Source organism: Delphinus delphis, chromosome 7 (genome assembly GCF_949987515.2).
Source record: "Delphinus delphis chromosome 7, mDelDel1.2, whole genome shotgun sequence".
NCBI lineage: Eukaryota > Metazoa > Chordata > Mammalia > Artiodactyla > Delphinidae > Delphinus > Delphinus delphis.
The window spans coordinates 61,729,552-61,748,243 of NC_082689.1; the positions used below are offsets into that span (position 1 = coordinate 61,729,552).

At 43.8% G+C, this 18,692-nt stretch overlaps 1 protein-coding gene across 1 annotated transcript in view; it reads right to left on the minus strand.

Annotated features, from left to right (window-relative positions):
• Positions 1 to 18,692, minus strand: part of MYO3B (myosin IIIB) — a 380,991-nt gene that overhangs the window by 104,391 nt on the left and 257,908 nt on the right. Inside the window, exons 29-30 of the mRNA XM_069540813.1 lie at positions 7,197 to 7,298; positions 2,846 to 2,948 (exon numbers count right to left, since the gene is read on the minus strand). Coding sequence (XP_069396914.1) covers positions 2,846 to 2,948; positions 7,197 to 7,298 — 205 coding nt within the window. The remainder of the gene's footprint in view (positions 1 to 2,845; positions 2,949 to 7,196; positions 7,299 to 18,692) is intronic.

Here is an 18,692-nt window from a genome sequence, read left to right on the forward strand (position 1 = left end):
CACAACACCAGGCAAAAACAGGAAGAGCCACAGAGAGTGATACACCAAAGTGTGGTCTGAGGACACAGTCTGTGAACGTTACCACTCACAATGTCGTAAGGGCTAGCACCAGAATGCAAATCAATTCAATTCATTACCAAGTATCTTGTTTCATTTGGCTGAGATTACGTGTGTGTGTGTGTGTGTGTGTGTGTGTGTGTGTGTGTGTGTGTGTTTGGGGGGGGTTGGTGACAAAACTTTCTTGATGAAGAAAGCAGTGGATTAATTTACATTTGGACACAGCTCATTATTTTGTTGTGAACCAGCACGCTGGGTAGTACTGTCATAAATGGACTGTGATGGTTCAAGGAGTGTTAGAGAGAATTAGGGTCTCTGTGAAGGAAACGGATATGATGATGTATCTTGATGAAATAGGTAAGAACTGAACAGAAAGGAGTGGGAAGAGAGAACAGAAGTAGGTACACTGGTAGGAACAATATGAAGTCTGACTCCAGGTAGCCAGAGGGTGCATATAGGGTCATACAGGAGGTGAGTCTGGAGGACAAACTGGAGCGAGACAGGGAGGGGCTTGCAATAGCAGACTGAGGAGTCTGAACCTCTTTTGGTCTAAAATGGGAAGCCATTAATGTTCTCTGAAAAGTCAGAGTAGCTTTAGGACAATTGATCAAGTGTCAGAAATGAGAGCTGGTCTGTAAAGAGGAGCGAGTGGAGAGAGAGACAGAGATAGACGTAGGCCTGGGCCTGGGAAGGATGATAAGGAAGTGACTGGAATGGGGTTAAGTGAGAGGTAGGGATCAAAAATGAGCACCAGGTTTGAAGACCAGGTCACAAGAGAGCACTGACAGAAGTGGCAAGGTCAGGTGAGCCGGAGGAGGTGGTTGGTGGACTTTTCTATTGAGGCTCTGGTATGTGGATCAGGAATCCATGGGCAACAGGAGGTGGGTGTAGGAGTGTGGAGCTCAGAACAGAGATCTGATAATCACACTCACTCATCTGAGAGTTGGCACCAGAATACGCTAGTGAGAGAGGATATCACCCAAGGGAGAAGTAGAGAAAGAAGACAGTCAAGGATTTAGAGAACTGTATACATTTCAAGGTGGGTGAAAGAGAATAAGGATAAAGATGGAGTACATCTTGGAGAAAGAAGGTGAGGACCGCAGTGCTGTAGAAACCCACGGAAGAGTCTGGTCCAAGGAAAGCACAGCACATGGCACTGAGAGCTGTAGAGAGTGATGAATATGAGGCTCCTGTGGCTGGGAGCTGAGCTTCCCAAGGATTGTTTGAGGGATGTGGTGAGGGCACAGATCATATTTCAGGTTTAGGGAGGGAGGGGTTGGTGAGGGAGTGAGGCAACTGAGCTGGATGTCAGTCTGAGGAAGTCTGATGGTCAAATAAGAAGAGGGAGCGACAGGGCCAAGGGCAGGCTTTTGTTAGAATGGGGAGAGGAATCAGCAAAAGGGGAAGAGGCAGCAGAAAGAGAAGATGTGGCAGGAGGGGCTGGGCTACCTGATGATGGCCGGGCCTGGAGGGCAGGGACACCACAGAGGGGTGAGCCAGGGAGGGAACCTACAGTCTTTTGAGATGGGAGCAAAGGAAGAAAGGACAGCTGAACAGAAGGAGCGATTCTAAGGTGGAAGGAAGGGCGTGGATGTTGCTCACAGCACTGTCCTGATATTCTGAGTAAAGTCAGTCATCAGCTGAGGTTGACGGCAGTCAGGCTGGGGCTGGAGCCATTTCCCAAACTGGCTCACTGACGTGCCCAAGATCAAAGAACTGCAAAATGCTAGCTTTAGGACCAGAACCCAAGTCTTCCACCTGCCAAGTTCAGTGGTCTTTCTGCTGCAATGGAAATTCTAAACTTTGTTATTCTAATATGAGATGTTAGGTCTATACTATTTCATCAAGTACCCTTAAATAAGCTATTCTGACTATTTAGGAAAGGACAATCTGCCCTCCATATGCGTGGGTTTCGCACACATCCAAGGTTGGTTGAATTTGCGGTTGGGAAACCCATGGATACGGAGGGCAGACTCTACCGTGACATTTTATATATAAGGGACTTGAGCATCTGCAAGTTTTGGTGTCCATGGGGGCTCCTGGAACCAATGCCCGCGGCTACCGAGGGACAACTTCAGTCTACTTTGAAAGCAGCTCGAGCAGTTTGAGACCACTAGTGAAGGACTGAGGATTTAATTTGTCAAGTTTCAAAAATATTAATAAGATGTCTCAGAAAATTAAGAATTATTTTTAAAAGTTACAAATCAAGGCCACCTCTTTTTCCAGGTGAAAATATGCGAAGAACTTTCTAATGGCCTGCTTATTTCTCCAAAATCCTGGAGTAAACTTGTAATAAAAATGATACACCCTTTTTGCACTAGCTTAAGCCCACAGTTTTGTTTAACCTCAGGCCTACTGCCTTTTTAGGCTAGGCAATTCTTTGCTGTGGAGGCCTGTCCTATGTACTGTAGGATGTATAGCAGCAGCCCTGGCCTCTACCCACTAGATGCCCTTAGCACAAGCCCCTCTGCGAAAAGTTGGGACAACCAGACATGTCCCCAGAAGCAGAGGGGGAGGGGGCAAAACTGCCCCCAGGTGAGAACCACTGCTTTAACCTAATGAGGCCAAGTACAGGTTTCACCATGAGGAGAACCCACAAGAGAGGGTTGTAGTCAGGTTGCCCTGTGGAACAAAGACTTTTGCCCACAGAGTAATGACCTCTGACATGGAAGAATCTGATGGGCAACGCTTTTTGGCTCCACTGTCTCCAACTCACCAAAAGAACACAGTGTAAGAAATACTGTTGTTTCATTATCCACTGGAATGAAATCTTATGGATAAGACTCACCGATCTTTCTCAGCGATAGCTGGAGAGTTGCTTGAAGTCTCTGCATGGCCATTGCTGGGTTCTGCTTGTGGACTGCTTTTACGATCGACAGAGCCCCTCAGAACTGAGAGAAAGCAAATGAGTACTTAGAGACTAAGGATAAACTCAGAAGTAGGCAGGGTTTACTCTCCGCCACACCTCTCTCCCCGTCCTCGTGCTGCTCTCTGACTTTCTGCAGCCTTTGTCTAGGACACCTCATCAAAACTGACCTGTTCTGTGATTACAGGCCTTGCTCAGTACTCGGTCCCAGCCAGCAAATTGGATAAAATGACTCATCTATAGGAAAACAAGCTACCTCTCTTTGACAACAGATATAAAGAGTGGGCAGGTTGGAAGCCCCAAGGTGAGGTAGATGGTGAAGGCAGCAGCACGCAGTAGCTGGAATGGTGCACTGCTAGACAGAGTTAGGAGACCAGCCTCCACTCCCGGCTGGGCTGGGCAGGGCTGCCCGCTGATGAGGACAGTGGTCGAGAAACACTGTCACAACATGGCTAGGATTACGGTAACCAGGGAATCATTCCAGGAGGAACTCAGTTCTGTATTGTGATTGAGGACAGCTTACTGGTGAGTTTCTCAAGAGTCGGGGGTCACAAATACACTTCCTCCTTCCTGTGACCATGGCAGCCATGACTGACTAATCATGGCCCCTCTCTCTTGAACTTTCATTCGGCTTCAAGTTCCTTTCTAACACAACGTTTCACATCAGTGGTTCTCAAAGTATGGACCCCACATCATCACGGCTAATCGAGAACACATCTCATGAAGCATCAACATCGCCTAGAGACTTGTTAGAAATGCAAATTCTTGGGTCCCAGCCCTGACCTAAGTGAACCAGAAAGTCCAGGGGTGGAGACTGGCAATATGTGTTTTTAACAAGCCCTTGAGGTAATCAGGATTCATGTTGAAGTTTGGGAGACACTGCTCCAGATCAACAATTCTTAATCCTAGCTGTACATTAGAATCACCCAGGAAGATTTTAAATATGCCTGAACCCAACTCCCAGAGATTCTGAAACTGATCTGGTGTGGGGTTGGCATCATTTTTTAAAAGCTCTCTAGATAATTTTAAAGTGTGGCCAAGGCTGAGAACCATAGTTCCATGTAGTCACTACCAATCCTTCAGGGTTGTAAAGAGACTCTACACTTATTTGCTATCCTTATTTCAGATCATCTAGAAACATCCAAACCAAAATACAACCAATGAAGATAATCTGTAAATTTACCAATTGTGACATATTGTGGAAGGTGCATAAAATATAGAAGGTTGATGTTATAATGATGAAACATATAACACAACAAAAATGGAGTACAGAAAAAGAAATACGGAAATCAATTGTTTTTTGTGTTGTCTATTCTAGAAAGAGTATGCTCTGATTCTACATTATTGGTTTGGTTTCTTAGGCATATTTATCTCTTGTGTAGAAGAAATGTAATGCTTTTTCGCTATCAGTGGTAGATAAGACCATCTGTTGTTGTTATTACTATTGCTATAAACACCAAAGGGATAAAGAGAAAATTTTATATGGAACATTATTACATTTTTATTATTATACACACACACACAAACATTATGACCAAACAGTGAAACAACAATATTAAAAGAAGGGGGAAAAAAAGGAGAAATCAAGAAAAACAGCCTTTTAGAATTTCATGAGCTGATCCCCACCCCTGCCCCCCCCGCCCCCACCTTCTCTAGATAGATGAACTCCTCTGGTTAGAGGACCAGGCAGGTTTCCTCTCCTGGAGATTCTAAAACATTGTTTGGCCCAAGCTCACTTGTAATACTGTGCTAAGCAGCATAAAATCAAGAACTGACATAAAAAAAAAAAAAGAGAAGCCCACTTCAGGGGCACAAATATCTGTTTCCTTATTAAGAAGGAAAATCAACACAACTCATTTTTAACCTTGTTCTCTGGCCCAGTTCAGCAGCACCAAGGGCTACCACTCACTGATCAAACCTTAGATGGTCTTGCCATGTGGGAAGTTGAGGGTGCTATTGTCTGCACCTATTTTGAGATCCTCAGTATGAAAAGGAGCAATTCGGAGAAGAAGAAGCACAAGCAAAGCTAGGAAAGACCATCAGCCCATTTTGGTTTGGGGCTCTCCTTAGGAAGGTGCCCTTTCCACTACCAGGAAGAGAGAAGGCAGTAACACCTTTATTTGGGGCTTAGCAAAATGCCCTCAGTTACTTTGCCTGGGTTTCCAGTAACAACCCATAGAGTTTCTATTCGTGTAATTAAAGGGAAAACTCATTCCTTGTTTCTTATTCACTTGCACTTCAGTCATCAAAATATTGATTTTTTAGAGTTATTTGAAGTTTAAAAACCAAACAGAAACTTACAGAATATTCTTATTAAAGCTTAGATGAAGTCTGCCCCTCCATCTCCCAGCTCTGCCAGAAGAGCAGGGATAAGGATTTGGGTCAGAGTAAAGAGATAAACTTAAATAAGAAGGAAGTAATCATTATGTTGTACACCTGACACAAACATAATGTTGTAGGTCAATTATACCTCAATTTTAAAAGTTTTTCTTTTAATGAATAAAAAATAAGAAGGAGGTTGTCAAACCATTGAGTTCAAAGCAAAATCCTAAATTGTCAAATATTGTTAAATATGTCTGGTGACAGTTGGAATCACCTGGCATCTCTCTGGCAAATTAATTGTTAAACAAGGAGACTGGAGAAATGGAGCTATGGAGAAAAACAGTAGAGTAAAATACGGTGATTCATGCTAAGTGAGTAGATCAGGTTAAAGGAATTAGACCAATGACATGGCTGAGAAAACTAAATGATGAACTTCAATAGTTCACAAAATATCAGACATGAGGTATGTGCAGGTGTGACCACAGAGGCTCCTCCAGACATGGGTCTCCAGTCTTCAGGGAAGCATCCTTATGTATTCTGGTTAAGTGGAATAAAGAAATACTGGGAGGGACTTCTCTGGAGGAGTTGAATCCTTCCAAAATCAGGCTGAACTCTAGAGCCATTCATATTTCCCAGGAAAATTGAGCCAATTCTCCACTGGACCATTTTGAAATAAGATGAAAAAGCATTTGACCATCAGGAGGAAAAAAAAAAGAAAGAAAACAACATAGCAGGTGTTGCAAACTCAAAATGCCTTTGGGGTCATTCAGGTAACACGAATATGTGTAGTGTCAGGCAGAGGATGGGGAGTAGTGGGGTTTGTGGTGAGCCAGAGGATGTACACCCCATCTGAAGACATTCGGGTTCAATATTTTTGTAAAAAAACAAAACAAAAACTCTGTGTCTGGCCAAACAAAACATACCTGCGTGCTGATTGCAACAGGAAGACTCCTATTTCTGACTTCTGCTAGGGAGAAAAGGTCTAGACTGCAGGTCTGTAACAGCTAGACATCCTTTTATGAAAATGAAAAGTGTCTCACCGTCTCCACCTCCATGACTCCTCAAGTCCAAGAAACACTGCTGCTCCTGGGGCACTCCCTTTCCTTTTTTTCCCACACCCTAACCTCCTTGCCCCCAGGTAAAGCTCCAGTTGTGTATTTTCTTGAAACCTAGGCTGGGCAGCAGATTCCAAAGGAGCTGGAAGTGCCCAGAGCCTCGTTACTGGGCCTGGTGGAGAAACTAACTACAAACTCTACCGTGAAATCCAGGGCAACTCAGCTTCTCTTTCCATACAATACTAGCATTAGCGTTAAAAGTTATATTTTTTAAAATCGTAGCTTCTTCTTCAAGCGGAAGTCCAGAGAACTTCAAACTGAAAAATGGGAGGATTCTAATATTTTTTAAATGTTTGAAAACCACTGATTTAGTCCAATTCTCTCATTTTACAATGACGATAATTAAGGGAAGGCTTAGACCAGATAGCCAAGTTTTAACTTCTTGTCCACAGTGTTCCTTCCCCCCATGAATGTTCTCAATATGTTCCAGTGTCAGGACCATAGAAAGACCTTCCTGAGAAGCTAAACTTTCAGAAGGTCTTAAGGTAAATCAGAGAGAAACATGTCAGCATCTGCTCTAAGAGGATGGGTGGAAAGGAGACAGCTGGTACAGAGAGCTGCAACTAGACCAGTTTCCCCAGTGAACAGGTAACTGGGCACCCAGGACAGCTGTGGAGGGAGGGCTTGAGCTTATCTCTGTCTACTCTCTCCCCTTCTGTGAAATCACCTTGCAGAGTCCCCTGCAAGGCTGCCCCTGAATTTAATCAGCTGTCACCTGTAGGAAAAAAAGAATGCCCGACAGAGAGTCCATATCAGGTGATCATTTCCAGCTCTGGAATCTTCTTTGGAGTGTCCACAAATACAGGACACCCATCCCAAACCTCTAAGGACCTCACCTTTGTGGTCGCCGGGCTCACTGCAGTCTTGAACCTGGGCAGTTCCCCTGGTGCCCCCTGCAACGGTGGGGTGTAGATCACAGCTTTGGTCTGAAGGGCTCCCTGTGGAATGAAACAAAACAGAATCTTCTCTAGGTTATGCCCTACACCTAGACGAATTACCAAAGTGGGAGATACAGTGTGGCTAGGGAAACCCACACTTCTCTTATGGTTTGAGGCTCTGAGGTGATGAATCTCACCCATGGGTTTAGTGTTACTTTGAAGATTTAATACAGTGTGGTTGTGAAAGGGCACAACTATAGGGAACAGGAGAATTAGTAACTGTCTTGGCTGGACTCCCTACTAGCTTGGAGACATTGGGTAGGTTGGGTAACCTCTCTGTCTCACTGATTGCGTTAGTCAAATAGGGAGCTGGGAGACAAACAGAGGTCATGCGTGTACTAGGCCAGGGCTCCTGGTTTGACAACTGAATGGCTTTCCTGTTGCCTTTCAGTTTCCACCTGAGAGTAAAAAGAGAGACAGGTCTCCTACTTCCCTCCAAACATCTGCTCTAGGGCAGGCCTCTTTTGTCATGCTGTCCTGTTCACTGACCTTTGTGGGTCAATGGTCAATTACTCTGCCATGGAAAAAACAGGTTACACACAATTCTTAGTCGAGGAATGTCACCACTGCAGCTTTTCATCATCCAGTTTAGCTTACTTCGCGTTGATGAACACCTAAATACTTCTCTACCAAGACAGCTGATGGCTTGGGTGTAAAGGTGCTAAAGGGATGTTCCCGGCTGTCCCATGTCTTCTTCCATGCTCCACGACCCTCAAGGTCACAATGGGTTGAAGATGTCCCAACATCTCAGACCACCTCAAGTATCTGGAGAGACCAGGTCCTTTCCAACTGGATCCCTTGGCTTTAGAAGAAACCATCCTGCCAGCGGGGCCTCCTCTCCACAGAGGAGACCGTCTTCGGGCTCTTCCCTTAGGCATCAACCTAACTCTGTCCCGTCTCCCTTCTCCCTGGCCTGTGATCTAGACCCTGTTTTCTCTCTCGTCTGCACCTCCTCCTAACTCTGGCTGTTTCCAGTTCTGCTGACAGTGCTTCTAGATATGCCATATTAGAATATTTGGGATCTCTGATCTTTCTCCTTTTTTATTTCCTCAGATGTGGTTTTTTTCATGCGTCTCTCTCCCTCTTTCTGGATGGCTCTCCTGCTTCAAGCATTGCTCTCCCACCCAGCCATATCTCTCCATTCCTTTAAGGAGGCCCAGTAAACATTCCCGTGTTAACTAATGCCAGCTAACTCAGACTATACTTAAGGAGGCACACACAGTCCCTACCCTCATGGAGCTTGCATTCTGACACAGAGAGTGAGAATAAAAAGAGATATCTACCTGGAACCTCAGCATGTGTGACCTTACTTGGAAATAGGGTCTGTGCAGATGTAATTAGTTTAAAACGAGGCCCTACTGGATTAAGGTGGGTCTTAAATCCAGCGATTAGTATCCTTATAAGAAGGACACGTGAAGACACAGAAAGACACGGGGAGAATGCATGTGACAACAGAAGCTGAGAGTGAAGTGATGGGCCTAACAAGCCAAGGGATGCCAAGGATTGCTAGGACCCAGAAGGAGCTAGGAGAGGGCTATGGAAAGGCTTCTCCCTCAGAGCCTCCAGTGGAAACCAATCTCAGTGACACCTTGATTCTGGGTTTCTAGTCTCCTGAACTGTGAGAGAATAAATTTCCATTGTTTTAAACTACAAAGTTTGTGGTAATCTGTAGCCCTAGGAAACTACAATAATATGAGAAGGGGGAGCTGATGGATGTTAAGGGTTTAACTAGAAGAAAGAGGAGAAAAAGATCAGGTATGTGCATTCAGCTTGAACTGGCTAGCAAGGCGGGGATGGGGTGGTGGGAGAAAAACTAGGAACAGGAGCTAGGGAAATGGCCATTATTTGCATTTAACAAACACAAATGTATGAATTATGATGTTCCATCCATTGTCCTAAGCCCTTTATAAAAATTAACTCATTTAATCCTCATAGGAACTGTAAAAGACAGAGACCACTATTATTCCCATTTTACAGCTGAGGAAACTGAGGCACAGGGAGGTTAAATGATTTTCCCAAGAAAGTCACACACAGCTAGAGAATGGCAGACTCAGGGTTCAAACCTAAGCAGTTTTGCCCTAAAGTCTGAATTCCTAAATATTACAGGGTACAGCCCATTTATTTAAACATTTAAAAATGATTAACCTCCACTGTCCTATTTTTTAGTTTACAAATGGAAATAAAATTCAGACTATTTCATTCACATGCCTGGGCCTTTAAGGGTCCCACAGATTAGCCGCTGCAGAAGGAGGCTCTGGCCTCGTGTTTGATGACCCACCCAGAGGACAGACTCAGGCATTATTTCCAGCAGGGACGCTGGGTAGGTTTCCTGGTTGGTGATCTAGGCTGGGTAAGCTTTCCTGCCTTCACCACGGACCTGGCAAAGGTGCCCACTGTACCTGGCAGAGAGGGCGCATAAAGATGAGGCACAGAAGCCCAGCCTTCCCCTCCTCACCACTGCGGGCCAATGGCACGAGGACCCTGTGGCTTCTGGCTGGAGTGACGGCTGGTCAGCAGCCATCTTATCAGAATTTAAAGAGGCCAACTTGTTGGAGGTCCAACAGGCAAATGCCACCAAAAGCAGCACAAAGTCGAATTCTTAAAGAACAGAATCTCATTGACACTTTTTTTCCCCCACTACAGCTGCATCAGAAACCCTGGCCTCCATTTCCACCACACAAAACAAGTCTAGTAATTTTAGGCCTATGAGAGCATTTTCCACTTTGATTCTTCACTACTTAATTCCAGTTATTATTCTGGTCAAACTTTGACAGAGTTCAAAGAAAGTCTTGTCTGGGAACTGCTTTCTCTAACTTGGAGGCTAAGGAGGGAGGCTTTCCCTCACCCTAGAGGTCAGTTTCTTGCCTATCCTGGAGCATCACTGAGGAATTTCTCTTCCATTCCAGCTTCTAGGGACTGCCTCTCTCTTCTCTCCCAACTCCCAGCAGCCTCAGGTTGGATTCATTTCTTATAATTTATGCTCTGCCTGTTTCCAAAAAGGACTTGCGGGGGGAGCGTCATAGATCATTTGCTCCTGTGGCTGTGTTAGTTGGCTCTATCTTAGTACTCCTCTCAAGCCTGTGGTAGGCGTGTTGGTCTTGGTTCCATCTGAGACTGTCCCCCCTTGTTAAAAAGTGTATTTTTAGAGCAGTTTTAGGTTCACAGCAAAATTGAGGGGAAAGTACAGAGATCTCCTGTAACCCTCTGTCCCCATACATACACAGTCTCCCCATCATCAACATCCCCCATCAAGTGTACATTTGTTACGATTGATGAACCTACACTGACACATCATAAGGTCCCATAATTACCCAGATTGCACAGTTTACATTACAGCTCGCTCCTGGTGCTGTACATTCTATGAGTTTGGACAAAAGTATAATGACATGTGTCCATCATTATGGTACCACACAGAGTATTTTCACTGCCCTAAAAATCCTCTATGTTCCGCCTATTCATCCCTTCCCACAGCTCCTCACCCCCTGACAACTACTGGTCTTTTTACTGTCTCCATAGTTTTGCCTTTTCCAGAATGTCATACGGTTGGGATCATACAGTATGTATCATTTTCAGGTTGGCTTCTTTCACTTAGTAATATGCATTTAAGATTACTTCGTCTTTTGTGGCTTGATAGCTCACTTTTTTTCAGTGCTGGAAACTATCCCGTCGTATGGATGTGCCACGGTTTATCCATTCGCCTACAGAAGGACATCTTGGTCGCTTCCAAGTTTTGGCACTTAAGAGTAAAGCTGCCTGAATCTGTGCAGGTTTCTGTGTGGACACGAGTTTTCAACTCCTTTGGGAAAACACCAAGAAGAACGATTACTGGATCATACAGTAAGAGCATGTTTTGTTTTATAAGAAACCGCCACACTCTCTTCCAAAGTGGCTGCACCATTTTGCATTCCCACCAGCAATGAGTGAGAGTTCCTATTGCTCCACATTCTCACCAGCATTTGGTGCTGTCGGTGTTCCAGATTTTGGCTATTCTAGCAGGTAAACAGTGGTATCTCACCAATGTTTTAATTTGTATTTCCCTGATGATGTATGATGTGGAGCATCAGACTGTCTTCCTCTCTTCTGAAGGGAAAAAAAGCCAACATTTTTATGTTGTTTTTGTGACCACCCCCAAAGCATCCAGCAGAGTGTTCTTTATAGACAGGATGTTCAGAATGTTTGGGGGGAAGGACAGCAGATCGGGAGTCAGGCCGTCTGAATTGCGGGAGGTTTCTTAGCCACAGTCTGTAAAATGGGATAAAACCGCTAACCTACCTCTCAGGGTTACTATGATAATTACAGGAATAAGGTTAGTGGCAGTCCTTTGCATGAATGTATGAATTGTAAATTGCCATGCAAAAAGTATAAGATGTTACAAAAATAAGCATTTCTATTGGTTAATCAAGAAGGAAACAACTCTTACCTCTAGGATCATTCTGGCTTCTTATAAAACAAAGTTATTTACTTTCCTCTAAATTTTTCTTAAAAAGACAAATTTCTGAAAGTTTATAGTAGCTTTATTCATAATCGCAGGAACTGGAAACAAGTGTCCTTTAGCTGGTAAATGGACACAACTGTGGTACATCCACAGACCAGAATTCAGCTCAGCAATGAAAAAGAACAAACTACTGATAAATGTAACAACACTGATGACTCTCAAAAGCATTATGATAAGTGAAAGAAGCCAGACTCAAGTATCTACATACTGGATGACTCCATTTATATGACATTTTGGAACATGTAAAATTACAGGGACAGGAAAACCATTAGTGGTCACCAGAAGCTGGGGGTGGGGAAGGGATGGACGACAGAAGGGGCACGAGAGAACTTTTGGAAACGTTCCTTTTCTTGATTGTGGAGGGGGTTACCTGACTATATGTGTTCACCCAATTTTATCAAACTGAGTTTTACTCTGTATAAATGATACCTCAGTAAATCTGACTTGCAAAAAGTCACCATAATTTTTAAAAAATAAAAGGATAAGTCCTCCTTATCCTCAAACTGGATTGTTCCTGGACAGCAGGATGCAATTGCTTCTAACCCACGAGGAGGAGAGTCTGGTGAGGAAAGCCTTGCTGTTGACGAGGGACCCTTCACAATCGTTTGCATCACTGACCATAGCTGGTTTTGACACTAAGCACTTGGCTCAAAGTCTGTGAAATTAGCAGGCTCTGGTCGCTTGTACATCTCACCCGTCACAACTTTATTGATGAGAATGGCTACCAGCTGTCACCTCTGCCTCTGCCTCTGTGCTGGGTGATTCAGACTTCATGGCCACAGCAAATCAAGCCGTGATCCTGCAATGGCTCTTCATGTTGGGGTTTGAACTCTTGGCCAAATGGCTGTCGCTCAGTTGTTATGTTGCCAATCACCCGTCACTGTGGGTTAAATGTGACAGGCTCACCAACATCTTCCAACTCTTCAGACATCTGAAAGGCGACTTGCTTTCCACGCCAGCAAATCTGGGTGATATTTAACTCCTGGATTTTAGAATTTCTGACTTCTGGAAGGAGGTGAGGAGGAGACTTGTTATTTTACAGAACAAGTTGCAGAAGGGCCTCAAACCCCTGAGTGGGAAAAATGATGTCAGGAGCATACCACCTAAGTCGGAACAATTTTGAGGTCACTGAAAAATGTATCCACACAAATGAACCAAGCTCTCAGCGTGATGGAGAGTAGCTCTTGATAAAAACAAAACCACCTGAAATCTTTCACATGCTATTGTTGTATTTTAATTTTTCCCTGTCAGATAAGCAAGACATAAGATTTGGAAAATTCTCTCTTTTATAAAGGCTTTATTGTAACTGTATTTGAGATTTGACAGGTACTATTTTTTTCTTCTCCAAAAGTGAGAGAAATAGTTTCATCTTTTTGAAGTTATAACATTATTATTCTAATCATAGAAGAGTATTTCACAGACAATTTTTTTTCCCCCTCAAGTTAAGTTCATACTTAGGAAGGGGGAACAGAGAGGAAACTAACACTTACTGAATATCTGCCACGTGCCGGGTCCCATGCGGGATGCTTTGTGTATATTATCTGCTATCATCTTCACAACAGTCCTGAGAATTAGACCTTAACGAGCCTCACTTTATAGCTAAGGAAACTAAGGCTCAGAAGTTAAGTAATTGCCCCCAAACCATATGACAAATGGTGGTATAGCCAGGATTTGAAGTCAGTAGTTCTGACTCCAAAGTCCACATGCTTAGGATGGTATATAAAACTCTCCCCAAAGTTCTGACTGGTACTCTATGTCCATGTGCCATATCCAAGATGGAAACCATCTAGTAGGGCATGTTCTACTAGGAAGAGCATCGGGTAAAGACTCAGAAGAGGGCTCTGATACCAGTCATTAGGCTCACGTAACACATAAGGGGAGACAACTTATGCAGACTCTCTGTGCTTCTGTTTCATCTATTTAGGGGGAAACAAAATCTGCCTTTGTACACACAGGAGTCTTTTGAGGAAAAAAGCCTGATAATTCTTGCCATAGCACAGTTAATTTTTCCCCTGAATGTTTCTTTACTGTAACTTGGATAGAGCCCAGTAACTAATAAGGGTTAGAAAACGTGATACCACATTTTATGATTCTATGTGAAAAAACATGAAAAGACATAAAGGCAACTCGAGTGTGTTTTTGACACCATTATTAATCAATTATTACCGATCATAAAGTTGTTGCTTCACTCAATGTTGAGGTGGTAAGGATACCATTTTGGGCACTGCCTTTTTGCAGCCAGATTCTAGAGCTCTACATGAGGTCCATAAAGGAGGAAGCGATCCCAAACTGAAGAGGTTCTATCCATGGGCTTGCTCTGAAATTTAATCTTGAGGCCTGGGGTGCCAACTGCTGCGCCAAAGTTTCATCTTGAGCATTTCCATGCCATGTCAGTATGATATCGGGCACAAGTGGACATCAAACCCACTTTGGCTTTGCAGCTTCTTCTCTGTGCATTAGATGAATAGTACCCTGCCCTCTGGGTGTTTAATTCTAACATAGGCAATACTTTGATTCCATAGCAAAGGACATGCCTTTGTATCACAGGTTATTTCATGGCAAGAATTCTACTGTTTGTGCCCCTTGAGGTTTGGCAGATCCCATTTCTCAACAGAAACCTTGAAGATATGGCCAGGCCTCCTCTCCACTATAAACCACTTTCTTGAAGCCATGCTTCCGGGGCTCTCTGTATGTCCTGACCCTGCTCACAGACAAGGCACATTTCCCCAAAGTAAATCACAATGCTTGTCCCCCCAAACACTTTCCCCTCCAAAACGTTATGCCTGTGGTTGTCAGACACCAGCCACAGACCTTTATCTACAGAGAGTCAGAGAAAGCCAGACAGTGCAAGTGGACTCAGCAGGACCCTTGTGTAAGCCTGAAGGGCACCCTGCCTTTGGTTAAGCAGAGCTTTAGAAGACAGTGGAGCTAGTGTGAGTTGACAGTTCACCTCAAGCTCAGATGCTCCAGTTAATTCTTTCCCCTAGATGCTGCTTTACTGTTGTGTGGAAATGGCCTAAAACACCAGAAAAGGATAGGCAGCTGGCTCCTGCCAAGAAGGGTTATATTTTTTTGTGCAAAATGACCAGGAATCTTTCTAAGAGATAGAAACAGAGTGAGTAAAGAAACACTGGAATAGAGGTAGAATGACAAATAGAGATGCATAAAGGAGTGACAAAGGGCAGCTTGTTTTCCTTCTGTCTGTTCAAAGTGGACTTTTCTCTCGATGGTACATTCGCTTGACTCTCCTCTACTGTTTGGCTTGTGATCAACAACCTGCTTATGCACAGATTCGACAGACTGAAAAATACCTACCTAATTATCTTCACCTTCAAGAAGCATGGGCCATTCTCAGCAGATATCCTCAGCTATATTTTATAATGATTTTGACTCTTTGGCGTTTTACACAACTCCCTTCCATTGAACGTTGACATAATATAGAGGACCTGATTATACAAACAGCATCCATTTGAGGGAGAGAATGCTTTTTAGGCCTCTGTACTGAAGATGGAAAATTTGAGGCCCCAAATGAAATCCTATTGCTCATCTTGGTAGTAGCTCCAACATAAAGGAGGTAATTAAACAGTAGTTGAAAAAGTGAATGAAAGAAAGAAATTTCCGAATTTAAAATATAGTTGTCCTGCGCACCTAGGGGTATTTCTGGAAATCTCGTTCTAGGAAATTATTGTAACCACCTAGTCATTGCCAACCCACCAACAATGCTAAAGGAACCAGCCTTTCAAAGTTAGAAAAGACCAGGAGGAGGCCTTACCCTGAGAGAGATTGAAAAGTTCAGGCAGTTTTAAACACTAAAAACTTGGTTCCAACGTGAGGTAGGGGTCGGGTTTCTATAAGAAGTTAACCTGGAGGAGGGGCAGAGCCTGTCTGGATTCTCTGCTTGCTTTCCTCTCTGGAAGCTGCATTTAAAGCAACTCTCATTGGCTGGAGTCACATGATGCGCTGCCCAGAGGTTCCAGCTGCAGCTGGTTTAAAACGCCTGCTCACAGGCTCAAGGAAGAGGCCCCCTCAGCCTCCGCACGGTTGAGGCTGCCGCTCCAAAAAGCACTCCCCCCAAAGGGCATCAGAGGGACAAATGGCCATAGATTTTAGTGCTGTTATCTCCTGGAGGACCGAGGAGGGGAGTAAGTAGGAAGCTGACCAGAGGACAGAGAGAAAGAGAAAATGACAATTTCCACAGCACTGAAGCAATTAGATGAAAAAGTGCTATCAACCAATGGGTTCTTCCTGCTCCAGGGGTGGCTGCGGGGGACAGGCGGGAAGGGAGGCTGGAAAAGCCAGCTGCTCCTGGAAACACTCTTTGCAGTTCCTTCCCAGCCTCTAGGGCTCCACTGTCACCTACTTGAGGCTTTTCCCCTGTGACATGGGGAGCCCAGCACTTTGCTCTCGCTTAAAAAAAGATTTTGAATTAGAGGGGCAATTTTTTTTAAATTGTGCTTTCAAAAACTTAAAAGACTGAGACACTGTAGATATTTTTTTAAATTCCCTGCAGGTTGTTTGTTTTGATAGTATTTACTGAGGAAGGTATGCAATTTTAGTTGACAAAATCTAGTTATATCCACTTTCTGAAACTTAAGAATTCATTTAAAAAATAATAGTTAGATGACTAATAAGGACCTACTGTATAGCACAGAGAACTCTACTCAATACTGTCGAATGACCTATATGGGAAAAGAATCTAAAAAAGAGTGGATATATGTATATGTATAACCGATTCACTTTGCTGTACACCTGAAACTAACACAACATTGTAAATCAACTGTACTCCAATAAAAATTAAAAAAAATAAACACTAGAAACTCGAAAAAAAAACAGATTAGTGATGGGATGACATACAACTATTAGTTTTTACTTAGAATATCCCATGTATCTGAACACTAATAGGTGCTCAATTATTTTTCTGATTAAAAAAGTACATTTTTTAAATTCTTTGGTGTTTAAAGGAGTGTGTTTTCCTATGGTAAGAGCCTATTATCAGCATTAATCAATAATAAAAACACAATAAAGCATGCCACTTCTCACCAAGGTGACATTCAAAGTGGTTTCCCTCCCCGCCAAAAAAAGAAATTGATAAAGGATACTTTTGCCCAGATCCCCAGCTAGCTCTCTCCCTGCGACCCCACATCTCACAAAGGCCCTTTATTGCCGGCATAATGTTCTGCGCACAGGAAACGTGTGCGCATGTGCCAGGCGTGTTTTTCCGTTTGTTTTCTCTTCCAGCATTGCTCCCTGGCTGGTGAACAGTTTCGGGCCCACAGAGATCTCGAGACCACCAGCTCATGTATTTGAAAGGCATCTGTTTATTTTGAAAATGCAAATGTGGCCTACCTCAAAGACTGACAGGCAAGAAAAGACCCACGGAGCAAAGGGAGAGGTTTCCAATCTGGAGCCCTGTCCCTCCCTGTATCACACCCAGATCACTAGCTGTCAGAACCACTTAACAAGCTCCAGGAATCTGAGTGAAGGGCCCACAATTCAAATGAGAAGGCTCATCTCTCCCAAGACTAGCTAGGTGGATCGTTCCTCACCTGCTTCAAAGTACTGATGAGGTCACTTCCAAAAGGACCCTGGGCCTTTGAGATGGCGGCTCCTAGGCCGAGGACTGCCTGGAGGAGGGCCCGTAACAGGGACACCGGCCTCCTAACAACAGCAGCCCGGTCCTGGGGACGGATTCCTGGAGAAAGCCCGGGAAGGTTAATACCTCGACTTTGATCTCTGTCAAGGCATACCAGCAAGAATTAATTTACATTTCAGATGAAAAAGGTTGACAGCATGAAAAGGCATCTTGTTTCTGGTATGTGAATGTGCCGTAATAGATCGGGAATTCTGAAAGGAAGTTCTGAGGAAGCTAAAGGGATAAGCCGCGCGGCTGCTTTTATTGGGAAGGAGATGAAAGGAAAACAAATTTCAATATGTGCTGCTCTGTAGCAACATGTAGGCCAAATGCTTCCTAAATTTCAAGGGCTGTTCTTTTAAAACTATATAACATAGCTCAGCAACACGATTAAAAAAAAAAAAAAGACTATCGGCCAGAACTTGAAATATAAACAAACACATAGCACAGAATCTAAATTTCAAATGAAATGATTTGTTGAAAAAAATAATAAATTACAGAATAACCTTAGAAAATATCCAGAAACGGTTGCGTTATGATAACATCCCTAAGCCACTTCTGCAGGCTTCAAAAGTAAGAGCACCCCTATGTTTGGGGCTTGTTCTACTTGAAATGTCTTAGTGGCACGAAGAAGAGCTTGGAATGAGAGGATTATGCTTTGGGAAGAGCACACCCCGAAACGGAGACTTTGGAATGAGTTGCTTTGCTTTTTAGATCAACACATTGCCTTTGACTCTAAAGATAAGGAAAACATTCTCAAGTAAAAGTAAACTGCCCATAAAATTGCAAATGTTGTTACCCTATCTAAGTATCTTTACCACTAACACTGAACCAGCACCTCAGTTCCTGTCCATGGTGTTGGCTGAAGGGCAAAGTGACGCTGCCTGCTTTTGCTCTGGTTGCCACACTCTCCTGCCAAGAGGGCAAGGTGGCGTGAGTACCGCCCTCAATGACTACATGCCCGCCTAAGCCCCTGCGGACTCAGAAGCTCCCGATGCCACTTGATAAGCAGGAACGATGGCTGCCAGGCTAAGAAGGGGGGTGCTTGCAAGGCTAAACGAAAAAAAGAAACAACAAGAGGGAGCTCCTTAAAGAAATGTGTTCTCTGTGGTCCCATGAAACAAAAGTACCCTTCCATGGTACCTATCCCATAGGTGCTGCAGTGAAGAGATGAAATCCTGACTGTCCTGATGTGATGAGGCTGCCCACTCGTCTGTTCTTATGCAGTGTTCACTTGGCAATAACAGAGTGCAAACAGGGAGCTCTC